Source organism: Magallana gigas, chromosome 9 (genome assembly GCF_963853765.1).
Source record: "Magallana gigas chromosome 9, xbMagGiga1.1, whole genome shotgun sequence".
NCBI lineage: Eukaryota > Metazoa > Mollusca > Bivalvia > Ostreida > Ostreidae > Magallana > Magallana gigas.
The window spans coordinates 44,998,240-45,010,542 of NC_088861.1; the positions used below are offsets into that span (position 1 = coordinate 44,998,240).

At 32.8% G+C, this 12,303-nt stretch overlaps 2 protein-coding genes across 3 annotated transcripts; both read right to left on the reverse strand.

Moving 5' to 3' along the window:
- Positions 1 to 3,471: 3,471 nt before the first annotated feature.
- Positions 3,472 to 6,237, reverse strand: LOC136271681 (uncharacterized). Its single transcript, XM_066072080.1, has 3 exons — positions 5,853 to 6,237; positions 5,477 to 5,639; positions 3,472 to 5,193 (listed from the first exon to the last, which is right to left on the reverse strand). Exons 1-3 carry the CDS (start codon positions 6,210 to 6,212, stop codon positions 4,517 to 4,519), a joined length of 1,200 nt encoding a protein of 399 aa, XP_065928152.1. The 5' UTR covers positions 6,213 to 6,237; the 3' UTR covers positions 3,472 to 4,516.
- A 64-nt stretch (positions 6,238 to 6,301) lies between these two features.
- On the reverse strand, positions 6,302 to 10,546 carry LOC136271682 (uncharacterized). Of its 2 annotated transcripts, XM_066072081.1 has the most exons (6): positions 10,348 to 10,546; positions 9,095 to 9,169; positions 8,689 to 8,793; positions 7,579 to 8,260; positions 7,174 to 7,394; positions 6,302 to 6,626 (listed from the first exon to the last, which is right to left on the reverse strand). In XM_066072081.1, the coding sequence occupies exons 4-6, from the start codon at positions 8,015 to 8,017 to the stop codon at positions 6,414 to 6,416; spliced, it is 873 nt and encodes a 290-aa protein (XP_065928153.1). In that variant the 5' UTR covers positions 8,018 to 8,260; positions 8,689 to 8,793; positions 9,095 to 9,169; positions 10,348 to 10,546; the 3' UTR covers positions 6,302 to 6,413. The 2 variants fall into 2 exon arrangements, with proteins under 2 accessions (XP_065928153.1, XP_065928155.1); XM_066072083.1 differs by lacking the exons at positions 8,689 to 8,793; positions 9,095 to 9,169; positions 10,348 to 10,546 and having other exon boundaries at positions 7,579 to 8,275.
- Between the last annotated feature and the right edge of the window lie 1,757 nt (positions 10,547 to 12,303).

Here is a 12,303-nt window from a genome sequence, read left to right on the forward strand (position 1 = left end):
GCACAAGAAAATATATTTGGGATAGCACCCTTTGCCTTTAAACCTAAATATAATGGAGAATTTAAAAAATCTACCTTCCAATGATAAATCATAAAGTCCAACTAGACACGATCTCGTTGCGAGCAACGAGGAGGTCTTCCGTCCGATTTTTAGAAGAGGAAATGACCTTTCCTTTTATCTTCATCAACGAAACATATCAGGAAATGCAGATGTGATCTTAAAGAGCGATGGATTAAGAATTATACACCCCGTTGGATCCCTAATTTGAAGGACCAGCCCCATTTTATTTCATATTAAATAAGAGGTCTTTTGACCTAATAACACGTCTAATAACCTGAAATGAAAGTAACGGTTGACAAAAAAAACCCCGTAAAACATATCTTCAATCAAATGTCTATCATTCAAAAAAGTTTCGCGTCTTAACCACTTACACTTACTAAAATCTCGCGGGTATCAAATTTGTCAAAAGAAGTTCCACCTAAGATATTTGATATTTAAACCTTATGAATCTGTGTCAAATAGAGGAAAATGTAAATGGTGAGTTCACTTAAATGGCAATCGTTTTCTTAAACCTCATTTGAATAGGTAACGCATGGCTTATTGTTTTTTTTCCCAGAATTTTATAAACTTTTTTAATTTTAAGACAACATGATTTTTCATAGAATGTAAGTGCAAGTTAAAGAGAGCAAGGGACAGTCTCGGTTAAATTTCCCGTAAATACATGAAATTATAAAAAAAGTAAATACTTTTGTAAAATTGAGAGTTGCTATGGATGTTGCTAAAATTTATGAAATGATTATTATTTGTCAAATGGTTGTTTTTTGTTCAGATTGGCATGTAATTCCTACGCCCAAAATGTTATGTATATTAGATTCAGAAGTAAAGTGCAAAAATGCGGCTGTGATTGTATTGTTGACATTACACAATGAAATTGCAAGTTACATAGGGGAGGTAATATAACACAAAAAGTACGTGGATAGGGCATAGTCAAATATACACCGGTAAGTGTCTAACATTTGATTGTGCAACATGCACACGACAAGAAAGGTAAACCCTTTGCAAGGAAGATCCAAAAAGGCGATAAACTATGAAAAATTGGCGATTTCTTTTAAAACCCGCCATGCAGAAAATGTTACACATTCAACCTGGAAATTTTCCTTATAAATTGGCGATTGACTTCATAAGATTTGAATTAAAGTTATTTTCGTTGAATGGGAACTGAGTAAAACTAGTTACAGAGTTCCGAACACTCATCTGCTGGCTACGGTTAATTGTATCGACAAACTTGCCACCTTTGTACCCAATCCAATTGTAATATATAATGCAATAAAATATGTTTAAATCAAATCATACTTTTGTTAGATATTTAAGCTTGGCGTGTACGAGGGTTGTTTGGAAATTATTAAGAGAATTACTCTTACTTCCTTGGAAAAAAGATAAATCTTTGAGAATTCACCAGAAAAAAACAAGGTGTCTTTTAATAATGTACAAATTAAATTTTGAAGTAAATGACATAATTTGTTAATTCCTGGTAAGCTAACAAAGTTGCCTACTTCTAATGACCCGGCGCAACCAGAAACTTATCTCAACGTCATTTTACCTTTTTTCTTGGCCCTATGTAATAAACACCTTACAAACGAATGGAGAACATGAAGTATTCTCCATTTTTCATCTTTTGTTTTTATTTTAAAATGGCAACAATTACATATATTTTCCTTCCCTGTTTTGTTGTGAAAAAAATGAGTTATTTTTTCTCAAAAGTCAAATTACTGTGGAACGTACCTTAAATTCATTCTGTACATATCTTGGTACAATTAAAATAAGTTCGTGTGAAAAAGTACTTGATATTTAGTCTTTTTTTTTTAATTTTAGTTAAACAGACAGTAAATAACCCTTCTTAACTGAAGTTTTTTTTTACCCTTTTACATCATATCGTTTTTTTTTTTATTTAAGCAATTTCTTGGCCAAAAAAGGTCTTCTTACGAGATTATAACCTATTATATGTAGATTTGTTGTGTCGCCTTGACGTCAAATTTTAACAAACCGTTTCAGTCTAATTTCAATTTCAATTCCTTGGTATATATTTTAGTACTCTCTTCGTATTTCAACATTTGTAAAAATTACTCAAAAACGAGTCTCAATAAAAAGCAAAATGAACATACTTTAATTTGATTTCCTTTATCAAGAATTGTAGGTCTAACAACTCGTAAAATGAAGATTTTTTTTTAGATTTTTAAACTTTAAACAGTGCCGGTTGACCACCGGCTTGTTTGTGTACTGTCGTAAACAAACTATTAAGAGTCATTCTCTGTAAAAACCAAAGAATCCAAGGATGCCGTTCAAACAAATGCTTCCAAAATGCAAAATTTTGTTTTACAGGGAGTGTACTCAAGTGTCTGATGGTAAAATTCGACTTAGTTTATTTTTTGGGGTGGCCGTTGCCATGGCAACCAGAACTGACCAATAAATAGTCAATTTGACAGAATCTATTTTCTGAAAAATAGCATTTTTAACTCCCATATTTAATTTTAATACAAATTGTGATTATCTTTTAAATTAGATTAAATGTTTTGAAAATTCCCCAAAACTTAGAATAGTTAAGAAATTTTTTCATTACCTCGAGTAGAAAGAGCAAATTGAAGTTTAAAAATGTCGAATTTCGTGGTTTTTCAAAATGTAGAAAATACCCAATTTTACAACAATTTCAGTTCAATATATCTAGATAATCCAAGATAGGTTTTCAAAAAGACTTGCATGTTGTTAATAATTATACTTTTACCTTTCATATCATATAGATTTTAAAAGTGTGTATTTTTGTAAACAAGGGATATGCCAGAATTAAAATGACCCAAAATTCCGAATTTTCTCTGATACAAATTTTGAAATTCTACCATAGGTGGCTTATTTGTTGTGTTTATTTCATCTTTGGGAGCAAAACATTTACATTTATTTTTATTTGATAATGAAAATGAAATTGTATCATGTATTGGGTTGATAACTGCAAAAAGTGGTTACCATGGCAACCATTCTAAGAAATCATGATTTTTTAAAAATCATTTTTTCAAAGTACACAAACTATATTTGTAACTGGGTAGTTGTGTCAAACAGCAATTTGAAATAGACCTGTCTATTTCATTGCTGCCACTCATCCATGGCTCTTTGAAATCAACAAGATTTGTCTGGCTTTTGAGTTAGGACTTATGCAATCGGTGCATATTTTGCTTGAAACAAGTGTCATTTTTTACTCTTTAACGCAAGAAATAGATAGTAAGTCCAACATCATGTTAAAATGGTTTCATGTAAAGTATCCTATATATTTATTGAGAGCTGTTCCTAGCGTGTGATAAGTTGGCCTTGCCCTGATGATTAAACCTTTGCTTGAGTAATGTAAAATATCAGCTATTGACATCCTGTATAATAAGGTCATGATCATCTCAAAACTTAAGAAAATAAGCAAACAAATACAACATGTAAATTGTTAGAAGAATTTTACTGTTGACTTTTTTTTTTTACCACAATAGCAAATGCAAATCACATTACATGTGATGTTAATCAATCATTTCAAATATTTGGCTACTATAATCATTCTTAAACCTAAAGATTCTAATCTTAACTGCATAAAATCTTGAATTTCAAATAACACCAACATATAAAGCTGCATGAACATTGGGTTTATACAAGTATACAGTGCCCAAAAAAGTCTTTTGACAATTTTATTTAGTTTTATGATCTCTCATGACAATACATGTATGGTTGAAATCTGTTCAAAAGAAGCAAAATTAAATCTATATATAAACACACATTAAAACCCTCCCCATTAACATTTACATTAATATATTTACTGCAGAAGCATGCTCAGATATTGCAGCAGGCCAAGTTTACGAGTATATTTCAACTACGCCAGTGACTTGCGATGTTACGAGTATGTTTCACCTGCGCCAGAGGATCGCATCCTGTTCTGCAAAATCACGTTATGCTCAACATTTTAACATATTAAAAATTTTAAAATGCAGTACACCCTTGCTTAAATGGTATTAAACTAACTTCATTCACATTTTGCTTAAACAAAGGGGATAAACATTTTTTAATGGATTCTAGAAAGCCATAGTTAATGTCAAGGGGTCAAACCATGCAACATTCGGGCTGATATGAGTGCAATAATAAAACATAAACATGTTAATTACAACGTGAACCACATGTACACTTTTGATAGCAAACTGACTGCAAAAATTGATAAATGAAGTGTTTTAAGTATGAATAACATCAAGTATTTATCCTATAAATAAATACATAATAATTCCCAGTTCTATTTACTTCTTACATGTACTATAAAGCATAACTAATTACCTATGAACAGAAATATACAATCATGTAATTGTAGAACAATAAAAGCATACCAATATATACTACATGTGACTATTCAAAATTCATCAAATATTATCCCAGCATACATTTCCTATTAAAAAGAATCAACAATATGAATACAACAATAGCAATGCTGATTATGTCTAGTGAATTATTCATCAATGATATTTGCTCTTATTTTACTAATTTCTGTTTCCTTCTTGGCTTCCCAATATTCAGCTTCAGCCATCTTGTTTTTCTTGCTCATTCTTGAGAAAAAGGAAGTTATTTGCTGCATGGACAGTATCTCATCGTATGAAAAACGCCTTGTACCATCTGCCCTTCTTTCATACATCATGGATTCAGAGAGAATAAAAGGGTCGTTTTTCTTTCCTGTCTGAAGTCCGACGTTAAATTTTTGGACTAAAAAATCTCTCTGATTTCCATTAAATCTCCTTGAGCGTCTCTCATCTTTCAAAGCCCAGCCAGAGTTTAATTCACTCTCTGCTGCTTGTGTCTCTGTGTCTTCAGTCAAACATAACTTCAGATTCAGATTCTCTGAATGAGATATTTTTGTTACATACTTTCTTTTTGTAAGATCTGCTATGGAACTTGAACTTAATTCCAATTCAAGGTTACACTTTTCAAAAAGAAGATGGTTGGATAAATCTTCACTTGAGCCAAAAGCTGCAACGTAACCCTCATTTGGGCAATGGAAGGTCTTTTCTGTTTCTGTAGTTGTGTTGACTTTTATCATATGGAAACCAATGTCCTCTGGTTGCTCCAAAATGGTCAATGGCAGGTGCTCCTTACTTGGAATGCCAATGGCAGTATTTGGGATCAATAAACCTACAAATTTTATAGTTGAATCCAAGTATAATGATTGTCAGGAATTTTTTTTACACAGATGTGGTTTGTTGTCGTAATGTTTTACTGTTTTAAGATAATGAACTTTCAATGATGTTTACATTTGCAGGGTTTTTTTCCCCCTCTAAATAACTAAAATGTTGATTTGAATGACACTTTTGTGTACACAAATGCATAGAATGTTCATGTACATGTATCTCAAAAATCAATGTAAAAAAATTCTTGCTTTTAAACATAACTGTACTTGTTCAAACAGCTTACTTACCTGTACCAATACCATATGCTTTCCAAACACGTATGCCTTCTTCCTCAAATACAAAGTTTGAATAGGAGCTGATGGCAGGAATTGGCTTGAAGGATGTCTTTTGTGAAGCAACTTCTGAAACACTAACCCTGTGCTTCACATTTTTTGCAGTTTTCTCGATTGCCTAAATCAGAAAGATAAATCAATTTGAATTTATGATTTTCTATTTCTTTCTTAAAAGTGATAGTGCATCTGTGTTTCTCTAAAAATAAACTCTTATCTCCCCTTGTGCTGTACATATTGTTAAAGATAAAACAGTATAAGGATTTTCAGCAAACAAACATTTTTTTTTTTTTTTTTTAGTTTAGAAATGATATAAATGATCTAAATACCATACCTGTTTCATTGAATGTGCTGTCAGAACATCATGTCCTTGGTTAACAAAGCGTCGGATAGCTGACTTTAGAGTCGCTCCAGTTCTGTCGCATGGCCCTTTTCCATTCTGTGCCTCACAGAAGTTGAAGGATCTAACCAGGCCATGTAATTTGAGGTGGGCCATCATCTCTGTCGACTTGTAGCAACCAGCATTGTCTGACCAGATATGGAAAGAGGATATTGATGCATCAATTGACTGAATGTTTTCCATAACATTAATGATGATGGCTGCAGTAGTTATGCTGTCCTGTGATACCTGGCTCTGAAAGATGTGGACAAAGCCTAGGCTCTCAATACAAGTTTCTGTCTTGTGGAATGCCATTGTGATGTGCCATGGTAAACCACGCTTCCCAAACCTCTCTATACTTTCGTGGGAGGTATTTCATGGAACAGTCACAGATCAAAGCACTTCATTATGTTGCATCGTGTCAAAAAGATCAGATTTTGCTGCGTCCTGGTTTCTGCATCGAATGAGATGACATTTCAAATTTGTGATACTTTGCGTAGCATTTTGGAGTTTAAACTACAAGTCCCGAAGTGAATCAGTCAGTCCATGGTTGCACGAACACTGGATAGTCTTCATTAAAGAAGAGATCGCATCCTTCATTTGTTCACACGTCACGCAAACTAGATCATGGTGATGTTGGCAAGTGACAGCAAATTCGGGATGAAGTGGATCACTGAGGGCAAAGGTCTGACAATGATCTGCTACCTTGCTGTCTGGGGAGATGTGTACCTAAAGCAAAAAACAAAAAATCATCTATATGAAGCTAACCTCCACTGTGCAAAATCATAGAACTACAGACTTTGGTATAGGTCGATATGTATCAATAAGGGCCCACACTTTTGTAGGAGTTTAAAAATAATGCATATTTTGTGATGTCATCTCAAACAAAGCATATTTGAAAGTCAAGGGCATCCTACCACCATGTACACAAATATGTTTTCTGTCTATCTAAAGTTCCAAAGATTAACTCCTGACTCTATTTACATTCTGTGTTCTGACAAACCAACATGTGCTGAACTATGTAATTTCAAATTGATTGGCCCTTGTTTTGTTTTACAGTGATTTACAGAATACTGGTAGAGTTTTCAATAGCTTGTCAGATTGCTCAACAGGGTCAGCAAGGTTTATATGTAGTCATGTGATTACTCAGGTATGACATCAATACGTTTTAAGTGAGTTATATCTAGTAATTTTTTGCTGACTTGAAAATTCTATCAGTCTTCTGTAATTCGCTGTTATAAGTCGTAAATACAAACATACATTCATTCAAACATACCTTGAAATCTGCACGAAGATACTGTTTACACTGGAGAAAGAGGGCAGAGAAGTCTTTTTTCTCCTGTTGGTTTAAAACTTGAGACTTCAGGAGTTCCTCCAAAGCGTCCAAAATGGTGCGGAATGCACGACCTCTCTCAGCAATGAAGTAGTTAATACCCTCGAGACTGGTTCTTATTTGCGCTCCACACTCAGACAGGATCCTATACATTGTACTGTCACCTGGTAAAATGTCCAAAACATATTAAGTAATTTTTGTAGTAAACATATGATACATATATATTTCTTTTTATATACTAGTTGCCTACATTTAATAAGATTCTTATCTAAAGCACTAGTACAATAATATTAATTACTTGGGTAACAGCTTACTTAATCAGTATCTGAAATTTGTATCTTAACTTACCAAGAGGAGAAATGTTATTTTCAGAGCAGTAGGCTTTATACTGTTGAATAACATCACTGGATCCCATGCAACGAATCACGTTTGGCATTTCATATACTGTTCCGTCTGACAATTTAATCTTTCTTTCTCCATATGGTAGATCTCGAATAACATGAGGAGAAGTAATGAAATCCAGAAAACTGTCCAACTTCACTGGATCCATCCTTTTTCTTGTAGAAGTTGTACCTACAGGAAGACCAGGGCCAACATTTTTTGCATGATTCTTAGCAGCATAGTACTTTGATTCTGTTATGTTTGGTAAAAGGGATTTTGCTTCTTTGAATGATAAAGTTTGCGTAAAAAAAGAGAGAATTTGCCGTCTGTGATGCCATGTTTCTGAAGTTTGATATGCATGAACGAGTGGTCCAAATGTTCCTTCAGGTATGATACTGGGTGTCATGTTTTGATTTTCTTCAGACACTAGAAGATTCTTCACCACTTCTTCAACAATCTTTGGGAAAATTATGGTGATCAATTTTGTCAAGATGTTTCTAAATCGTTTGGTGTAGTAAGATTTAGCTGACTTAGAGTAAGAGTCCCACTGGTATCTTCCATCATCTGAGAATTTTCTTTCACCAATTATCTTAAGATACTCATTCAGGTGCTGAATGTCATGGCTAAATGTAAAACTCTAGTTCGAGTTCTGTAAAAAATAACATATATTTTAGATTTAAATAATACATGTACGCTATTATAAAACAAAGCCTTAATTTTAAATGAAACCATCTGACTTGTGTACTTGTTTATTTTTTATTTGCCCGAACATTACTTGTAGGTGTTTAGACTCTATTAAAAGCAATGTCAAAGCCGTAATACAATTATCTCCTCCTCAACATCACAGGCAAATTTTAATATGGGGCGAAATGACTTCATACCAATTGACTTGTGTACTTGTTATTTTTGATTTGCCAGAACATTACTCATATGTATTTAGGCTCTATCAAAAGAGATGTTAAAAATTAGATTTCAAATTGATACATATTGATTCATTTGACACTTACTTTGACTGTTCTCATATTTTACTTATTGTCATATATTTCATGTAAATATATGTCTCTCTATTGTACTTACTTGATAGAGGCATTCCATGCTACTTTCACAAGATGTCTGAGAAAGGCTACATGTACTTTCAGTATTTTAACAAGAAGTTTGAGTACTAATTGTATCTTCGGTAACCTGAAAATCATTACCAAGATATTGTAAATATTCCATATCATAAATGTTTGTAACATAAGCATTTTAGAAAGGTTTAAAAAACCTCAGTACAATTGATACGTAGGAAAAGTGATACATATGTACATGTAGAATGGAATTGTAAATAGTGTAAATGTGTCAAAATATATAGATGACAATTCAAATTCACTGAATAATTAACATATTTCTTTTAAAAGTGATGTTTCATATAAAAATTATATCAATGAACATCAATGCTATTTATGCCACACACTGGTACACTTTACTTTTTGAGAATACTTACTGTAATGCTAGGTGGTTCCCTTGCTTCTGAGAGGTAAGACCCTTCCGTCTCAGTGGAAGTAACTTGCTGCAGTTGCTATAAATTCAAAAACAGAATCAAATTTCAAATTGGTAGTTAAAATATGACACAAGAATAATAATAATTATATGTGTATTGGATCTCTCATGATTTGCGATGGTATGTAATTTTTATCCAACTTCTCCGGCTTTTTGGGCAGAGCTCAGAAAAACGCCTCGAATGCATTGAAATTACTGGATGTTAGAATTTTATATCATATACTTATAGAAAACATACCCTTTTCCGCCCTGTGCGATATAAACCGTAAATTTGCCTACCCGTGTGATATAAACACTGGGAGTGATGTATAAGATTTACAGGGTATATCACACCACTTTCCAGCGATCTTAGGAAGATTATACTAGGCCCCAAAAAATGGTTGTTTCCAGTTTCCCGACCGACCCTATTTTTTATGCGCCTTCCCTAACATTTTTTTTCTAAATCCAGATTACCAACCGTAATTGGTTTAAACAATAGAGTCTTTACAAATCAGAGTTCAAAAAATGCTTGTAACAATTCAATAGAAAACACCACTTATCAAAGCGTTTTAAAGATGTTTATGTGCAGATTGACAGCATGGATGAAAGTTATCCTTGATTATTTTAGCTAAATTATCAATGCAATAAATAGTTTCATAGGGCAGTGATGTGTTATAAATAAATATAAAGATGTACAAGAAAAAAGCAGAGGCAAAGTTTTTTTTTATTTTATTTCTGGGTGTGGAGACTGCAGACATCGTAAGTCTTTGAATAGGCACAACAATCATTCACATTAATATGTAAACGGTGTAACCGTTGGACCGAGCGGAGATTTTACAGGGTGCAGTTTGATTTTTGTAGAACAAAATTTATTTGAAACACATACAGTAGGTTCCGCTTGGTTGCCTACTCAAATCGTTAGCCAAAGTTTAACTAAACGTCGCGTGCTCAGTCTACATTTTGACGTCATGTTTTAGACGTAAAACGTACACGTTTTGTCGTCAGAAATAGCTGAAGAGAATTACGTTATTCCGAACTTTATTTTCTTTTTTTGCTTTCATTGTTTATCAATTTAATTCATATAAATGCCGCGGTAATAAAATTCAATACTTTATTCAGTATCGAAATTCATTCAAGGTGTTTTTCCGAGCTCCGCCCGGAGGCTTGAGAAGTTGTGATTGGGTTCAGTGGAATTCAAAATAAAGATTGGTACTGAACCTTGTCTTTGTCTGATGTTGAACACTCCATGTAATGATCCTTTTCATTCTCATGTTCCTCTCTTATTTTCTTAAGACACATGGTACATCATGCTACATGAACAAAATAATTCAAAGCCTTTTAATTTATGTTGACAGATTGCCAAAATGGGTCTTTTTATATAAATAATTATTTTATTACCTAATAAATTTTGGAGAATCCTTTATGATCATACAATTCAAGTTAATCAAAGATATGTTAACATTAATTTTGATTTAAAAACTTTTTAAAATTAGCATTCTATTAAAATATGTGACAGAAACCATAATTATTTGCATGTACATGACATGTGTAATGAACACAAGTTTAGTCTTTTTTATCAATATATTTAAATAAGAACTAATAATCTATAAAAGATACTTGCGTGTATTCACAGGTAGTGTTATACCAGCATGACTAATCAAATGGATGATATCACTCTCCTTTAATCCCCTGCTTGCACTTTTTATATGCGTACGAATAGGAAGAGATCTAAGTCCATCTTCTCTGGTGTTGTCTATGTGAGGGTGGGAGCTTAGCAAACTTGGGATTTGACACAGCTTCCTTCTTGATCGTGTTGTATTTGATTTCAAATAAAAGTTAAAATGGCTCGTGCATATTTGATAGACGCTGTATTTCTTCAGAGCAGTCTAATTCACTTCTCCCAACAAAGCTGCATTGCATGTTGGTTACTTTCTTTTGAAGTTATCAATGTAAGGTCATTAAAATACTGTAAACTGGTATAAAACTAGTCAAAACCAAAGGTTTGTATAAATATACTCCAGACGACATGCTTACAAATCGGACTGTTTTTACCTTCTTTCACTGTAGTCACTAGAGAGTTTTACAAAGGGCGATAACTCTTTTAGCCAGAACCAAGATTTTCAGAGTTTTTATATGCATTTCTTTTTCTTAATACAAAAAACACATCTCCAAAACTAAAAAAAATAATAAATACAGTATGTTTATTTTCAAATTATTGCTAAAATTTTATAAACTTATCTTGGGATTTTTCATAAAATGACACCGAATTGTTGATTGTTTAGCCTGTTTGCTATGGGTTAACCCTGAAATGAATATTTGGGCCATAACCCCTATGATGTGCCTAAGCCAAATTTTTTTTATGCAAAATAAATCTCATATACACTTTTAATTTTCAATATAAGTTTTATTAAATTTGGTGACATTCATTTGAACCCAATCTGGGGTCCTTACAGAGAATGGCTCATAAATATTCATAATATTACTTTGTTGAATTATTCGTTTAGGTTGCTTCAGTTTCATTAAAATTCGCCTCTTCGAAAGGGAGGTGTTGTCTCAACAATTTCCGAATAACCCTCGTATTTGTTTATATTGCAGCTGTCAAGCTATGGGAATTATGCCACTAGGCAAGCGCAAATCGCGCTTTGTTAAAGATCATACATCAATGATTTTCACTTTTAAAACATCATATATAAGTATCTATTGAATTTTATTTTAAGAGCGTTCGAGTCATGTTCATGTTTAGGCTCTATTGGTCTTCTCTAGAAGGGGACTTCTATATAAACATATAGAAAACTACCCAAATTTGAACATTAAAATATTTGGATTTTTTCTATAGTAAATAATGGTTTATAGCAAGACAAATTAAATCTAAGATTTTAGAAAGATCTTATGGATGATTTGTTGACCATCCAGCAACCTTAAAATAAAAAAAAAATTCAAAATTTGATAAACGAAGTTTTAAGTCATAACATTTGCCGTAGATTTCATATGCGGGGTCTAAATTGACCAATACTTATCAATGTTTATCATTTTTGATCGCTCACGCAGTCTCATATGTATATAAAAATGCCTACAGCGATGCTAAAATTACGTGCGTCTTTTAGGGGACCAGTAAACTGAAGTCATCCCGAAAAACTATAACGAGCATTTTGCTCAGGTTACTTATTACACATT